An 18,379-nucleotide genomic window follows, 5' to 3' on the forward strand; every position below is an offset into this window, starting at 1 on the left:
CAAAAGCCTGTCCAGAGGACAAAGCATCGTTCCAAAACGAGAGTGAATCCGGGGTTGGCTCTCAGCTGCTGGCGAGCACTCTAAACCTAACTGCGATCAGGGGGGCATGTGGTTGGGAGGAGGGGCCAACTTTGAATGTTGTGTTTACAGACCACAAACGACAAATCCTACTCATTCTGTCTTTAACTACATGTGTTAACAAATACAATTGTTAAAATTTTATTAATCCCAAAGGAAAGTATTTTGCCAGAGATTGCTCAAAATTACAACAACATAAGAATACAAATAAAATAATAGTAATAAATATAAAATGTACAAGAAGTAATATTTATAACAGTGCAAAATAGAATAGCAATAAGAGTAAGATACATTTAGTAAACTAAGAAAGAAAAGTTACAACATAAGAATAGAAACAGGACTAAAAATATAAAGTGTATAAGAAGTAATACTAACACCAGTGCCTAATGGAATAACAATAAGAGTAAGATCAATTTAGTAAAATAAGTAAACTAGTGCACGATCTTGAAAGTAATATTGTACATGATATTGAAAATGATAGGCTCTTTATAAAGATAGTTGATTTAAAGCATATTAATGGTCAAATAAGGTAAGTTCATAGAAAAATGTGAGTAATAACCAGCAAGTAGTAGAACAATTTCAACATTTTAATTAAGATAAACGTACACAAAATGTAACCAGTGTGGAACCAGTAACTAAACAGTACTTTACCAGCAACAAAATGATCTTAAGCAAAGGAACAATACTGTACAAAACTGTACAAGAACTCAACATGTAAAAAACAAATCCGCAAAGTAACAATTTAACAAAATAATTGTTTGTTTGTATCTCAAAAGTAATCTGCTCATGTTTCCTTGACCTTTTGAATAATGTAAAAGCATCTGTACAATAGTCCTCTTTTCATTGTGAACACTGTAATAAACACATCATGACAAAAATAAAGAACAGCAGGTTGTCAATGAGTGCATGTTGGCAGTTGGGGCTGGATTATAATCTGATGATGTCTGATAATGTCTGTCAAAGTGTGAAACCTTAAATACCTGAGACAATTTTTTTTTTGTATTATAGCTTTTAAACAGTTTTCTATTTAGTATTCTGTTTTTAAATCATATTTTTATACACTTTCTTTCTATGCCTTTCTGAATAACTGTACCTGTTGATTACATACAGTAATACTGCAGTCATTCTCTTTTATCTTGTTTTTTAGTCTTTTGGCATTGTGTTATTATATTTGGCTGTTTTCACTTTTTTGCAGAACTTGAATCTTGAATTGATCGTTTTATTTGTTTGCATCTAAATTGATGTTTGTTTTCTACTTTCAGGCTGTTGTTCTTCCGATGTACCATATATCCATATCTTGTTATTGAAGTTTGTGCATCTTGCCTGACAAGTCCAATGTAACTGAGTATTTATTTTTCTTCTTCTTTTCTTTCTTTCTTGGCAGCGAGAGAGGAGCGCCTGTAACCGGCAGAACAATTAATGAACAAGGCTTTTCTTCTGAGTTGTTAAAAATCAACCTCACAGCATTCAATCGTCAATTGATTGAGTTCTTCGATGAGCTTAAGGTAAGAATTCTTTTCTATTTTTTCAGTGAATGTACTATTCATGTATTCACCTTGAGTTGTTTCATAAAGTTCTAAGAGACTAAGAGTGGCTAAGAGATAGTTGGTGTATTGCTTTGTCAAATGGTGATGCTGGTCTGTGTTTCTATAGACCTTTTCAAACTTGACACCATTAACACTCTAAATGGGCCCCTTTGTATCTCTTGTTGCAACGTTTGTTAATGGAGCAGCTGACAGGATGTGATCTTTGACCAAAGCTGTTGCCGTAGCAACATGATGGCAATGAAAAGGTCTATAAAAGGTGCGGTCACACATGCGCGAATGCAGTCGAGTGACCATCTTCTGCCGAGGCGATATTCGCCTGAAAGTTGAACTCGAAGATGCAAATTTGCTTCGCCACCAGAAGCAAATGTTTTTTCGCCCCTTCGCTTGCATAGAATGGAAGTGAACGGGAGGCGAATGTTAATTTTGCGCATGTGTGACCGTGCCTTAAGGCTGGATTACCAAAGTTACAAAGTGACCAAAAGGAGCAGAACTGCTCCTGGGTCCCAAACCCTCAGGGGCCCGAAGGCCCCGCATTGTCTGAGTGGAGATTACTTTGTGGTATTTTATTAATTACGAAAGAATATGTTTAGTAATATGCAGGCTCCGGGGTTCTCTCTCTCGCCCTTTCAGAATTATCACCGACAATTAAAGGAAAAACGCCCCCAAAAATAATCTTTAAAAATAAAAGAAATAGACGGAGGAGACAAATCCCCTTCTGGATATATATATATATATATATATATATATATACACACGCCAGCAGAACCTTGTGTTCAACCGTGAGGTAGATGCACATGAACAACCTTCATCGATCGTCGTCGTTGTCTAAGTGCAGCCGCTACCTCTGTCACAGGAAATCTGCTGAAGAAAGAAAAGATATGAATCAGTCAGGTCATACAAACGTAAGTGGCTTCTGATTCAGATCTCTTTTTTTCTTCAAACCCAGAGGTATTCAGACCTGGCCGGATGTAACTCAATGGTTCTCCTTGATATGTAAGGTGTAGTAGGACCAGGGCTCTGGCACATAAATGATTCCGGGGTACTTTTTACGTAGCACCGGGTCATTCCACAGATAGGCCACCCACAGCACCACCAGCAGCACAGTAATACTGAAACTACAGAGCAGGAACAGGCCGTTGCTGTCTGGGCTGAGGCCTTCACGCTGTTGATGTATCACCATGCCAACCATGGCAAGGAAGGTGAGGAGGAAAAGTTCAGTGATTTGCCCTTCAGTGACCAAGTACCTGGAAGAAACAAAGAAACGAAGAAACTTTAGACATCTGTTGTACAATGAAAATGTTCACTTCACTCATCACATTAGCTGTTAAATTCCAATTAAAAAGAACTGCTTTTCCAAAAAAGTGATGACTTTTTGAGGAGAGCAGCATTGATTTGAATTTTTGCACGAAGTGAAGATAGAAATAACAGCTTGTTTTCATCCCCACAAAAGAAGCCATATGGTGCTAAAGTACACAACCATATTAATTTTGTTGAATATAAAATACAGACACTAAAATTGTTCCAGTCAGTAAACAGTGCGACTTAAATTGGTTTTGTCAAACTTTCTTTTTTGTCATTATGTAAGCGACCTTTTGTAAACAATGTATTTGCAAACATTACATCACACTCTTTACTGTCAATCATCTGACAACAGAAGGAAATGCTCTGTCTAAATGCTACTTTATTATGACATATGTCATTTTCTTTATGTCAAAGATATCCTTTATTCACACTTTCCTTCTCTTGAAGAAAAGTGTGAATAAAGGACATCTGTTGCTACTGCTGCTTTCATACCGACCTCCATTCGCTATCTTTGATTACGAAACTAAATTGAAATCAAGTACAAAGCCCTTCTTATGTCATGGACAGGGGAGGCATTTCTAAAATGTGGATTTACTCAAGAACACCATCAGATTTCACTGATCCTTTATAGTTTCATATCACCCAGGCTACTGCAAAGACAGCCTTTAAAAAAAACATGTATTCATGGACACACAAGGTATTCAAAGACTTCAGAAAGTGACTGACCAATAGTAGAGGGCGCTGGGTCCCAGCAGCACACAGCCCGAGACAGGGATCTTCTTCTGTTCTTCGTCCTTGGTGAAGCAGCCGGTGAAATACATGAAGAGAATGATGAAGAAAGGAATATACCTAGAGCAAAACAAGAGGCAGAGACTGATTAGATTCCAAGATTTCTTTGTAAAGGGATGATGCAAATCTGGCACGGCTTTTCACTCAAAAGATAATTTAACTCAACAAAATAAACCTACTAGAACTGATAATAAACTGATGATAAACTGATGATTAGTCAATCAATCAATCAACAAAAAAATAATTTGTGACTATTTTGATAATTGAATGATTGTTTCTGTCATTTTTTAAGTAAAAAATTGTGACAAAAATACCAAACATTCTCTGATCCGACCCTCTCAAATGACATTTGAAGCATATAAAAATGGACGACATGACAGCTCCCCAAAATTGAAGCCAAAACATCTGGATCGCCCCCTGGTGGCTGGCTGCAGTATAGGTCATAAATCTCGCCCCCTCCATGTTAGAGGATGGGACATGAGCCAAACTAAAAAGTCAAAGTACATATTAAATACATTTTCCCCAAAGATGATTTCTGTCATTTTAGGTAGTGCTTATCACGCTGATGTATGTTCACGTGTTAATTTTTCTGATACGTTTGTTTTTTAATGAGTTACTTGATGCTATAAAAAGGGGGTGAGACGTCATGATTGACAGTTGCTCTGAGTGAAGTAGTCGCGCAGCCGGAGGCTCGTGAAATGTACGAGAGAGGAGATGATACTTTAACTTTCCATAACCGTCACGAGTATGTGTAATAGAACATGTGTTAATTTGATCATAAATGTATTTATTGAGATATTATGGCTAGTTGATGTGTCTTTCTAGCCAAACAGCTACTGTGGTGCTAACGTAGCAGCTAAGTGGCTCATGCTAACAAGACAAAAGTGAGCATGGCTCACATACCCCCGCTCACTGCTTGACCCTTACCAAAGTAGGGCCAAAGGTTTTGCCCTTTAGGAACTAATGGTATTAGTCTATTGAGCACAATGTAGCTGGTTATTAGCTCACCTTCCTCAAGTCCAGGGTGCCCTAAACATTTTGGGCACCCTGGACTCCGAGTTCTGCTCTGGAAACGAAAGTGTGACACGCGAACGGACAGAAGGACGGACACGCGGAGCGCTACATAACCCCGACTACGTTGTCGTGGGGGTATAACAAGCTGTTGCCGTACTCAGCTCGTGATTGGCTGGGGCATGTCTGTGGGCGGGACCTTGATACCGTGGCTCCAGCCCCTGATCATTTTGGCTTCACTTTTGTACAGTGGGAGGAAGTGGAGACGTGCACACTGCTCGTATGATGATCTCCACTGTGTTCAAATTCTCTGAATCTACACTTTAATGGATTTAGACACAAAATTCATAACAAGCAGATTTATCATTCACATTTAAACAGTTTATCATAAAGACGTACCACATCAAGTGTCCCAGCTGTTCGTCATAATAATACAGCAGCTCAAAGGAGTCAATCTGTGAGGGAAGGACAAAAAGAAATTAAATGTTACCAAATAATACAACATGAACAGGTATGTTTCAACTGCACAATATACTGTATGTTATTCTGCGTTGGTAGGGAAGCACTGTGGTCTTATGCAACAGTGCCACCTACTGTTCTAGTATGAATATGATGTAAATCATATGATATGGCCTTCACAGTCATAGTTAATATGGCATTTATACTGTACATTTCAAGAAATATTCTTATTTACTTCTCATTTATACTATTTTTGCATTTATATTTAACACACTTAATAGATTCCACTTCTCAGCATTTTGCATTTACTTATTTACACTGGTTATATATTTTATGTGTTTGATGCACATATTTGTATATATTTATTATTTTTATTATTTTTTCTCTACATATATTGTGTTGGATTTTGTAGCATTATGTACATAATTGACATGTTACTTACTCCCTTATTTCTATTTCTTTTTACATTTCTTAATGCCTTTATATAAGATACTGTAACGTCCCAAATTTCCCCCGGAGATCAATAAAATATTTCTGATTGATTCATTCACCAGATCTCAACCTAGTTGAACGCCCAGTTGGGCACCTTGTTAGACGGCGCACTCACACCATCATCATCAAAACAAGAAATGAGGGAATCTCTTATGCCAAGGCAGCTGAAGACACTTTGTTTGTTTTTTTCCCATACATTTTTCACCCATCTATTTAAACACCACGCCTGTTTCACCAAAGTAAAATATATTGATCAACTCCTACAATATGTGATTAATCCCACCTGCTTTTTGCTCCACATTGACATTTATTCAGGCACTCCCAAAACCCTCTTGACGCTGTTCACATTTTCCTGTAGGGCTGCAGCTAACGGTTATTTTCATTGCAGATCATTCTGTTGATTATTTTCTCAATTGATCGATTAGTTGTTTGGACTATAAAATGTCAGAAAATGGTAAAAAGTGTTGATCAGTGTATCCCAAAGCCCAAGATGACGTCCTCAAATGTCTTATTTTGTCCACGACTCAATGATATTCAGTTTACTGTCATAGAGAAGTAAAGAAACCAGAAGATATTCACATTTAAGAAGCTGAAATCAGAGAATTTTGGGGTTTTTTTTCTTACAAAATTAGTCAAACCGATTAAATCGATGATCAAAATAGTTGGCGATTAATTTAATAGTTGACAACTAATCGATTAATCGTTGCAGCTCTATTTTCCTGTTCAGTATCTTATTTGAAAAAGTATTTATATCAAAAATTCATTGTCAAATCTTTCTACATCTACATTCAGTTTTAAAAGCTGTGTGTGTGATAATATAAAATTACAACAACAATTGCATTGCTTCCTCTGAGGTCAATCCTCATTAAAAGGTGAATTTGCTAATCAATTAATTCCAACATTTAAATCAATGCCCCTCAGGACCTCTTCATGCACTTTTATAATGTGGCATTTAATCCCTTTAAAGAAATTCTATCAGCGATGCACTTGGCTTACTCGTAATTAACTGAAAAAAGAGGCATTACAAATAATTGTTGCTTTTCGACATGCATCAGTGAGTATGAAATCTGAAAGTATTATGAGTGCACACACACTGTAGACCTGCAGACTTTTATAAACTAATTGTACTTCTCTTAAAAACAAGCAAATAATAGAACAATTGGACAATTGGTTTGAATTTACAAAACTTAAATTAAACAACTGCTAACTCTGCACTAAAAGCACCATATAATCACTTCTCAGAGTTATAATTTCAGGTGGGAAAACATCATTCCTAGTGTGTTTACCTGAACTTAGAGTTCAGTTTGTTTTGATATATTGAAAACAGAGTTTGGATCATATGTAAGTCATCTAGGTATCAATGATAAATGTATTACACCTAGAAAAGGGGCACAATAGGATGCAAATAAGCATCCTATTGTGCCACTTTCGTTATTCCTTGACCAGACAAACTCGAACGAAAAGACATGTAAGTCTACCAATGATTCACCAAGTATTGTGCAAGAGGTCACTGAATGCAAGGACACCTTCAGTAATAGACTCAATATATAGACACTGTTGGTGTCAGTTGGTTGGCATGTACCTTCATGACACAGCACAGGGAAAGCATCAGCAGGATGAAAAGATTATTTCTTGTGGATGTGCATCCTTGTATCAAAAATAAGTCAATCCAAAGTCTGAATAATACTGTCTGACCCTGAACTACAATAAGTCTAAATAAATCAATTCAGACACATGTACATATTAAAAAACAAAAACTCTGTTTTCTGTCACTGCAGCACCTGTTCTCTCGCTGAGCTATCACTCAAAATGCTCTGAAGAAACAAAACAAAAAAAGTCTTCCAGCTTCAGCATCACTTGTCCCTGAACAGGTTTCTTAAACGTCCACTCTTAATACACTTAAAACAAATGTCTCGATCCAAATGTATGGTAGGGAGTAGGGAATCAGACTCTTGAACAACTACACTTAAATGAATGTTGGTTGTAGAGTTATCACGTTATTGCAGTACATCAAAACATGTTTTATCATTTCTTGCCTTAACCTGATCTCTCCCGTTAAAGCGGCAGTAGGCAGAATATTTTTGGGCAAAAATTCCATTATAATCTTTCAGCATATTGTAATTCAAGTGCTCTGAGAGATAACTATACTTCTGCACCTCCTCATGGCTCTGTTTTCAGGCTTTAAATAATATAGCCCGTGACGGAAGACTTTGGCCAATCACAAGTAATTTCAGAGAGATTGGCTGTTCATTCAACGGAGCTGTCAATCACTCGTGAACTCCGTTCAAACGGTCAAGCTAGGCAGCGCTGATAAAATATGAATTCATATTCTGTTACTGTAATGCCTATTTCTCAGTTTTCAGAAACATCTTGTAGTGTACTGTTTAGCTGTAAAATGAGAAAGTTTGCTCCGGCTGGTGGGCGTTGCTTGGTATTTCCTCAACAGATCTCAACATTGCTGCCGGGTCACATTTCTACAGTTTAACAGTACACTACAAGATGTTTCTGAAAACATTTGAGGCAAGAAATAGGCATTACAGTAACAGAATATTGATTCATATTTCATCAGCGCTGCCTAGTTTGACCGTTTGATCAGACTTAGCAAGTAAGTGACAGCTGCTCAGAGATGGCAGGCTCCAGCTCGGCTCTGATTGGTTGTTTTCCTCCGGTTTGTGAAATCTTGCAGATGTCATTATGAGCACCGGAGGACACAGAGGCACGTGATTTTTTCCAGATTATCCGTCTCATGCACTACTGTCAGGATATAGTGACCGCTTTATAAAAATAACTTTTTTTAAATCGTATTTGTTCCAACCTGCCTACTTTAGCTTTAACCTTTTGTTTGCTTTTGTGCTCGTAGTGACAGTCATACTAATGGTTGCACCACTGGCCAGGAAGCAGTAGAGAGAGATACAACAAGACCTCAACCTTCAGAGCTTGGGGTCAAATCAAGCCATTGCCACGCTTAACATGAACAAATAGACCGTTTCAATGGAATGACATTGCTCGGCAACAGCTTGGGTACATGTTTACGTCCTGTCAGCTTATGTCATTAACATAGACTGCAACAGAAAATATACATCAACAACTTTGAAATGATCCATAGAACTTTTCATTGCCATTCTGTTGCTAGAGCAACAGCTTTAATCCAAGATTATTTCCTGTCAGCTACTGCATTAGCAAAGACTGCAACAGGAAATACAAAGGGGCCCATTTAGAATGTTTATGTTGTCAAGTTTGAAAAGGTCTATATACTGTAATAGTCCTGCCTCCTTCTATCCTGCCCCAGATGTGCCAAACATCAACCTTTAATATCTTGTTGACAACCACATCATTGTCAAAGGTATGATGCTCTGTGTTTAGTACGGGAACCAGGATGACAAAAACAGATGTGATAGCAATGACAGAGCAGAGAGAAAAATAAGCAACACTCCTGCACAGCGGTATCAATTCTGCTCGATCAAACAAGTATGACGATACTGATGTTTTGTGTGGCGTGTTGTTGTCAGTTTGTGTCATAGGCGGACAAGAAAAGCTCTTTTTCTTTTCTTTTTCTAAGGCACTTAACTGTCTCTGGAGAGTCACGACAAGCAACACAAACAGATTTTTGTTGTATGACATTATGACAGGTAATAAACAAAATATATGAATAGATTGTGTAAAATGTGTATAGGGACCAGTAGTTGTATCACCCACTAGCCAAACATGACCAGCAGGAAGAAATACTGAAAAGGAAATCTGACAAGATTTTGACAATTTTCTCAGGGTATCATCATGGAATAAAACTGTACCCCACTCTACTTAAACAAATCATACACTCACCAGTGAGGCCGGTTTGAGGTCTCTCATGATGGGGTTCTCTCTGACTGACAGGTGGAGCCGGTAGTCGCTCAGGATGAGCCGATGGTTGATGGAGTCTCCCACCAGGTGGATGCTGGCTCCCATGACAAAAATGATGATGCAGAGGTAGACCGCCGAGCGAGGCAGCACTTTGGGACTGCGCTTAATCAGCTGAATGGAGCAGTAACACACACATTCAGTATATATGACACCAACTTATCCATTACTGCTTCAATTGTTTTAGTTACATCTTTAGGAATTAATGTCAACTGCAACTGTATAATACATAGAAAGTAGTCTTTTTTCATTAATGATACAATCACAGACATGACCTCCATCCCTTAAAGGTACAGGTACATCCTACAGGTGCGTAGGATTTGGTGGCATCTAGTGGTGTGGTTGCAGATTGCAACCAACCGAGTACCCCTCCGCTCATTCTTCCTTTCCAAGACTGCGGTAACGTGAGCCGCCAACCGTGATAACGCTGTTCGCCATCCTTACAATAATAACACTACTTTAAGAGCAACGTCAGACGGTGGCTGGCGGTACCACGGTTTTGCACTCTGCGGCTCACGTTAGCGCAGTTTCATAAGCGTGTCTACAGTCAGTGTTCTTCAGGTAACATAAAGACGTGAAAGGCTCTCTCTAGAGCCAGTGTTTGGTTTGAGCAACATGGCGGACTCCTTGAAGAGGAACCGATCCCTATGTAGATATGAAGGGCTCATTCTAAGCTAACAAAAACACAATTCTTAGTTTCAGGTGATTATACACTAATGGAAACATAGTTATGAATATTGTATTCCATTTCTGCTAATAGATCTCCCTAAATGCTACACACCGTTCCTTTAAGAAAAGCACGTAACTTGCTTTATTTCAGATATTTCAGCCTGTTTTCTTCCCATTTCTCTCTGCAGTTCTTGTCAGTGCTATGATGTGGCAGACTGCAGACATTCAGGAATCCATCCCCAGGTCTTTGTGGTTGTGTGGAAGGACCACACCAATGTGCCTTGAAAAGCAGGTATGTCACTTTGGGCTACCTTATAACTTTGTGTCAAGTGTCAATTTAGCATTAGAAAAATCAGTAATAGGAAAACAATGCACAACATCTTTACTGAGGGCATTTTAATACCCAACGTGAACCGAGGCGAACCAAAAAGGGCCTGTATCACCTAATGTAGTCAGGCAGCTTAGAGTTACAGTACCAGTAGGCTTCACTAAGAATACCATTAACATGTCGGATAACCCGTCTCATAAAGCTGATAATCAACCGGCTCACTTAACCCAGGGTTTGCTACACTATGATTATATTCTAGGGATGCCCCCTCTTAGTCAATTAGTCAACTAATCGGTCATTTTGGTCTTAGTCGACTAAGTTTTCTTTAGTCGATTTTTTTATGCTTTTTTCTTGCTGAATGACTTATTTCCAAGAAACTTATGAGCACACCTCTGGTAAACACAAGATTTAAAGTGGTGCTTTTGTGTGAGTCTTTGTGGAGAAACTCAGTTTCCCAGATCTGGGGTCTCATTTATAAAACAGTGCGTAGGATCCATACTAAAAATGTACGTGCGCACAAAAGCCGAAAATGGCGTACGCCAAAAAAAAATCAGACTTATAAACCGTGCGTACGCACACCTGCACGCAATGTTCCCTTTATAAATCACACTCCACCTGGAAATGTGCGCACGTGAATCCGCCTCATATTCCGCCCACTACACGCCCACTTTCAACCATAAATGGTCAATGCAAAGCACCTCATGAATGTTTCTGCATGTGAATGAGCATGTTGATCAGTGGATCTTTACGGTGAATCACGGCGACTACCGAGAGGAAGACAGATAAAAGGAGTTTTTCTGACACAGAGATGGAGGAGCTTGTAGGTGAAGAGGTCTCTGAACCCTCATTCCCTCCTGATTCTCTCATTCACGTCACGTAGTCCTCACAGTGCCGGTATATCTACCAGCACCATGCAGCATGTTCCGAGTCTCACCGCTGTGTTTATATCTTTACAGCAATAAGACTGATCCATTCACTTAAAATGATCAAGACAGTCAGTAATATCCCCCACCTGGATATCATTAGAAAAAGGAAGTTTGACAGGTGTACACTATTTATTTATTTATTTATTTATTTAAGTTATGGTGAACTTGTCCTGCATTATGATTAGGACTGATAATGATAATGAGGATATGGAGAGTAACGATTGTGTGAGAGCTGTCACTGGCTTCATTTACACACTTTGTTAATTTACACAATCCATAGTGGTGAAGATGTGCCAGGTGGAGGTGACTGGAGGAGGCAGAGTGACGCACCGCGGTGGCGCACTGGAGACAGTCTGATAGTTGCATCGGATAGTTGTTTTCATTTTGAATATGTATACTGTATCTGTCCCTATCTAATAAACCATACATAAATTAATAAGTCATGCCATCACTGCAGCGATTTTACACAACAACTTTCTGAAAACGAATATGGTACTTGGTGATATCTGCACACTATTAGAAGATATTATTAAAACTGTTGGCGCTCATGTTCTGCCATTCTTTAATGCTATTTGATATAATCTTGGATTTATACAACCTATGATGATGATTTCAACAGCTGCTCCACAGCACAGCTGACTGCGACTGTCGGTAGTCCGGTCCTCTCCTCTGAGCTCCAGAGGTGGAGGACGTGATGGAGACAGCGCTGATGAGATATTGAGCGGAATTTGCTTTGGGGTTTGAGTTTATCTTTCACATTTGTAAGGTGCTTATGGAATAGTTATGGCCCACTAGCACAAAGAACACTGCTGTTTTAAATGTTTATGATAAAGTGGATATAAGTATGAAGTGAAATTAAATGTGTGAGAGGCATCATTATAGGTATAATGACATTTAATGTCTACAGTCTGGCTTCAATTCATCTGCGTCTCCAGTTTCCCCTGCCTCGGTGCCTCCATAATATGCGTACGCATGGGTCAAAGTTTCCGTACCGGTGCGCACATTCTCCCGTCAAGTTTGTTTTTATAGATCACAACTGTTGCGTGGGAAGTGGCCCCGTTTTGTGCGTACGCAACGGTTATAAATGAGACCCCTGTTGATTAAATCAACTAAGCGATTAGTCGACAAAATCATATGAGTGTTGGTCGACTAAGAATTTCTTTGTTTGAGGACCGCCCTTTTATTTTCACATGAAAGAGACAGAAAAAAAGGCTTCAGCAGGCTACATACAGAGTGTATGTAAAATATTTCTTATTCAGTCATGTCAGGTTTCCCTGCAGTGATGGAATAAGAGTGCAAAGGCGACCCGCAGTGAACCAATCACTGTCAGGGAACCTATCAGGAATGTAAGACTTTCAGCATAATTGATATGCAACAGTAAAATGTCATTCATAATTGGCCCCAAGTGTTAACCGTGTCTTAAAGCAACTGGTTGTGCTGCAAATATGTTCTGTATTGCTCATATGAATGTCATGGAGAGCAAAGTGATTTCCTGATATGAAATGAAAAATGTTTTTGTGCTCTTTGTCACTAGCAGCACTCGTGTCTATGCTGGGGTCTATTATACCCGTCTGTTGATTGGTTAGTGTTAGTAGGTAGTCTGTTTACATGTTTTGTTCTGGTGGCTACCATGGAAGGCCTGCTTTTAAAATGTAAAAGCTATTTCATTAGGAAATTATGTGTTCACTCACGTTTGGGCTTAATCTGTCTTATATGGAGAAGAAAAGCAAAACAAAATGCATGATTACATTATGACATTTTTTAGATATACTGTGAGAGTAACTTTATTGTCTCATACTGAATATTATTAGTGTCAAACACTTTGTTGTGTTAACACTTACCTTGAGCATTAGGAATGGTGTTATGACGTTATAGGCCATGTGGAAGTAGTCTCCAACACCGGGCCTGTTGAGGGGAAACCACTCCACAGGAACGATAATCTAATACATATATGATGACACCAAGAAACAATTTGGTGTTCATTGCTCTGTGAAATGTCATTTTGTTTTGCACTATTTAAAACTGCATGAGGTGAGTGAAACGTGCATTGATGCTCCTTACCGTGACAATAGGCCTTCCAAAGTCCAGTATCCAGTTCTGCAGTGTCAGGCAGAGCCACAGGTCAAAGTGGAAGTGCTTATTTTCCTGCTCTGGCACATTTTCCTTCAAACCATCAGGAGTGCTGTCAAACAGAGTGTTGAAACAAGTTGCTGAAATGAAGCAACATTACAAAAGCAAAGGGCAGCACAGAGGTTGAACGTTTAATAGACATGTTGGGAATACTGTAGTAAAGTAAGGTTTACTACATAGTGTTTACTACTGCAGTAAATTCAGGTTAAAACACACGGTGATCTTTGCTGCTTTTTGCTTATCTACTTTATTACTATTTTATGGCTGCAATCTATTTATTGAATTTTCTTATACACAACATAACATTGGGCAGTGACATATGATACAATATCAATACATATGCATCCTCACAAAATATAGGCATATCAGCAAGTCATAGTAGAGTCATGAAGTCCAAAGACAAAAAAGGACAAAAAATAATAAAAACTTAATAATAATAATAATAATAATAATAATAATAATAATAATAATAATAATATTTAAAAAATGATTAACTACATGCAAAAAACAAAACAAAATTAATAAAACAAAAAAACATATACAAATGAAAATAAAAGGGACAAACAAATATATATATACTTATATATTACTATTTTATGGTTGTGATCTATTTATTTGAATTTTCTTATACACAACATAACATTGGGCAGTGACATATGATACCACATCAATAAATATGTATCCTCACAACATATAAGAATATCAGCAAGTCATAGCAGAGGCATGAAGTCCAAAGACAAAAAAGGGAAAAAAAATAATTAAAAATAATGTTAAAACATGATTAACTACTTGCAAAAAACAAAATAAAAAATGAAAAATGAAAAAAAGAGAGAAACTTATAAAATATATACTTTATTCCTATTTTAAGTGTTTGACCACATCCGTCATATAAAAGGTAACTAAGCACTTTGCTTAGCAATAATCATGTGTATACAAAGATGGTATGCGCAGATCTAATGAAAAAAAAAACAAAGCTTTCTATATGACACTTAAGAGTTCATATTTTCTAGCAGACGATGGTAAATATGTAAAAGAGGGAATTTATACAATATAGTGTATACAAATACCATCATATGCTTTTACGTTAATGGTTAAATTGCCTTTATAACAATTGTGTGTTCCTCTTTTTCTTCCTGCACTCTGAAATCTCAGTCTGATGACGTTTGCTTTGCTCCGAAGGTGGATTTGCTGACCTATTCAACTTATGGTGCGTTATGTGCAGCTATGCAATCTGCAATTTCCTGTTGCACACTGAAATTCGTCATTATGGTTCAGCGTATGTACCTGGACAACAAAAGACTGAATAGGCTGTGGGTCCTTCGACCCTGCCTGCCAGATCATGCAAAAGGAACATTGGCTGCTTGTCAATTCCAGGAAAATAGATGTGGATTACTAATAGAGCTTTCAACCGTCACCATCACTTCTGTCATTCAAATATCCAATTCTGTTGCTAGTAGCAACCACGTCTGGCACAGTGGCAGTTGCAGTTTAACTGACACTCGGTGCCTTCAAATGGGGTCGAGTTTACCGTTATCGCAAGACGCCCCCCTCTTGTGGCATTCACAACCTCGTAAGTGGAAAGTTTTTGAAAGCTCCGAGTGCACGTCTTATGACGTGTTTGTTGACGTTGTCAGAAATGGCAGAGGAAACTCATTTTTCAGTGAATAATAAGTTAATATGTTGTAATTTTAGTCGTATATTGTTTTTCTCTGTAATTATATAATATGTCTGAGGAAAATGTCGATATTCCCAACGGCCTCATCTATTTCCTCTGACATTATGCCTTTGCATTTACTGCGTTATGTTACCCGCTTACTAGCTTGCTCAATTTTAGCCAACAGTAACGTTAATATTGCTGTTCCTTAGCAGCGGTGTTCTCACGACTTAGCCACTTGAACGCCAAGCATATTGTGTACACGACTTCCCTTGTTGTAAACATGACTTCACAAGTTTCATTTTAAGGCATCAATTGTTATATCTGCCATTTTGTCAGATCTGTATATAGAAAACATAGTTATTAATATTATATTTCATTTCTCCCAATACACCTTTTCAAACTTGACAACATAAACATTATAAATGGTCCCCTTTGTATTTCCTGTCGCAATGTTTGCTAATGCAGTAGCTGACAGGAAGTAAACTTGGACCAAAGCTGGATCAATTTTGTGCCGGCTAAATGTTGTGTTTTAAGGTATGGATGGCCCGCCCAAGTAAAGTCTATGTGTGAGAAACACTGCTTCCAATCGCTTATACATTTACATTTAGTTTATGTTTCACAAAACTAATATTTTTGTTGGGCTGTAAGTACTGAAACAGCTAAAGCAGCTAAAAAGGCTTTTGAAGCAGATATTTAAAAAATATATATATATAATATTTTTCATGTGAAACAAAGTTATATTAAAGTTTGTTTCATAAATGTGTATGATTGAATTTGTGCTCATTCGAAGACACTGTAATGAAATGCTGAACGACTTTGAAACAGCTCAGATATTTATTTATGACAAGGTCTGTGTTTCCCTGGCATAACAGGGGAATAAAAAACAGCAAAAACAAAATAAACAAAAGACTGGTATCAGCCAAATCGTTATTTTAAACATCGGTATCAGCCCAGAATATCATAATTGGTGCATCCCTAATTTGCTGTATCTTATTTGTTTGTTTTATTTGTCTATCTCTTGTTTATGGTATCTCATCTTTTTCTGGTTTCAGCATTGGTCAACATCATTCAATTTGTTGACCAATGCTGTTTTCACAGTTTCACAATTACTTCCACTTAAAATCTCAAAGGCAAACTGCTGTTTATTGGAAGTGTGTTTGGTTTGCTGCACACAAGCATACTGAGATCATTCATTTCCAACCGAGGAAGGGACCTATTTACAGCTTCCATGGATCTGCATCTCATCCCCCCAACAGGCACCAGCAAAACGTCCAGACTTAATTGGCAAAATACTAAAATACAGTGAGGTGCTTTTTAGTAGATAGATAGATAGATAGATAGATAGATAGATAGTAACTTTATTGATCCTGAGGGAAATTCAAATTTCCAGCATCACAGCTCCATAGTGAAAAACATGTTAGTAAAAAGGCAGTAAAAAAGTTAGTAGTACAAAGTACAAAGAAATATACCAGTTATAAAAATACAAGGAGATGAAGAAAACTGTTAAAAGTGAACATAGTGCAGAAGAGACTGTTTATAATGAGTATAGTGCAGGGTACTCCAGTAGCTCAGTCTAAAGTGCACTGTGTGCATTACTTCTGCCTGATATCAGCTGTAAGAGTATGAGCCCGTCTGTCACACACACATCCGGGCATCTGGGCTCTTTTCCATTGTTGTTGTAGGTGCAAATATGCATTGTGTAACAGGTGGTTCAGTCATGTGATAGAAAGGCCAAAGACTGACTGAAGCTAACCACAACCTCCAGTAGCAACACATCTATTTATATCTGCCAATGCAACCCAGTGTTTATGCAGTCAGTTCCTGTTTATTAACCACAAAACGGCTACTTGACAACAAACACGTTGATATGAGCCTGGAAGTTAAGACAGTTACTATGGTTACACCTTCGAATCTGCGCCCGTTATTCGCGTGTACAACCGTTAACTTTGTCTGCAGTCGCGCCGCTTCCAGTGTCCGTTAATAACGTAATAACGTAATAACATGAAACGTCAGCCTAACGTGAATGAAGTTTACAAACCTAGTATGTGTTTTCTCTAGGTAGGTGCCTCTACGTTTTCGTGTTTTCGGCTCCGTGTCAGCTGCTTTCGGCGGCTCCGTGTTGACAGCCATAGTTGGTTTAGTTAGTTCTACAGTAATCAACATCTCGCTGTCTGTCACTACCAACCATTTCCTGGTGTCCGCCTTGTTCCCGCCTCACCGCCTCATCCACCAATCACAGCGCAGCAGAGGAGTTAGACCTGTGAGGGCACCGTTAACCCTGAGTCATGACTGGTAGGCAAACTCACCAACTTCAACACAAATTAAAAACAAATTAAAAACATGTTCTACTTTGCCAAAGCTGTGCAGCATGGGCTTGAAGTGAGCTGGATTTATTATAGAAATTTTCAGTGCTTAATTATAATTCATAATAATTATTATTATATTATTATTATATTGCTATAATAACAATTATTATAGTAATATAATAATTATATTAATTATATAGTTTATATCATGTTTATTTTTGTTTATAGCATATATTGTATATTGGTAGAATTTAATTTTTTTTATTCTTATTTTATTTTATTCTAACGTTTTTATCAATTCTTTGTTATTATACTGCTTATTTGCACCAACAAAAACAAAGCAAATTCCTAGTGTATACCTCTTACACAATTCTGATTCTGATTCTGATTATTATATATTATAAAAATTGCATTTATACTCTGCATTAAAACAAAATAAAAAAATAAATAAAAAATATCATTGCATTTTAAAATCAATAATTATATTTCCATATCCTGAATTAATAGAGTGCTGCAGGGATGACATTTTTGTAGGCCAACCCAGAAGGTAACATCGCACCAGTTCCCGCAACAAAAAGACAGAAAATAAGCTCTGTGGCAAACAAACGTTTATTATCAACAAGATAATATTCACAAATGAACACCACTTTTATGATTTTTGAAGTATAAATGCAATCGCCAGAAGTAAAAAGCTAACGTTAGGCTATAAACAAACTAAACCACGGTCACACGACACAACACCACCACTAAGCAAAAGGCAGACTACTGTTCGGCGTGATGACGTTTAG

At 37.7% G+C, this 18,379-nt stretch overlaps 2 protein-coding genes across 5 annotated transcripts in view; one reads left to right on the plus strand and one right to left on the minus strand.

Moving 5' to 3' along the window:
- Positions 1-1,067: 1,067 nt before the first annotated feature.
- On the minus strand, positions 1,068-17,480 carry LOC119502383 (ceroid-lipofuscinosis neuronal protein 6-like). Of its 3 annotated transcripts, none has more exons than XM_037793357.1 (8): positions 17,324-17,480; positions 13,560-13,680; positions 13,340-13,438; positions 9,501-9,689; positions 5,127-5,182; positions 3,654-3,776; positions 2,584-2,869; positions 1,068-2,483 (listed from the first exon to the last, which is right to left on the minus strand). In XM_037793357.1, exons 1-7 carry the CDS (start codon positions 17,446-17,448, stop codon positions 2,599-2,601), a joined length of 984 nt encoding a protein of 327 aa, XP_037649285.1. In that variant the 5' UTR covers positions 17,449-17,480; the 3' UTR covers positions 1,068-2,483; positions 2,584-2,598. The 3 variants fall into 3 exon arrangements, with proteins under 3 accessions (XP_037649285.1, XP_037649278.1, XP_037649270.1); XM_037793350.1 differs by having other exon boundaries at positions 1,068-2,486; XM_037793342.1 differs by having other exon boundaries at positions 1,068-2,869.
- The window catches only part of LOC119502367 (neuronal acetylcholine receptor subunit alpha-7-like), a 38,563-nt gene continuing 37,625 nt past the window's right edge, over positions 17,442-18,379 (plus strand). For both annotated transcript variants that reach the window (XM_037793328.1, XM_037793319.1), the window contains exon 1: positions 17,442-17,577. The gene's annotated coding sequence lies outside the window, so the exon portion shown is untranslated. The remainder of the gene's footprint in view (positions 17,578-18,379) is intronic.

The sequence above is a fragment of the Sebastes umbrosus genome, chromosome 2 (genome assembly GCF_015220745.1).
Source record: "Sebastes umbrosus isolate fSebUmb1 chromosome 2, fSebUmb1.pri, whole genome shotgun sequence".
NCBI lineage: Eukaryota > Metazoa > Chordata > Actinopteri > Perciformes > Sebastidae > Sebastes > Sebastes umbrosus.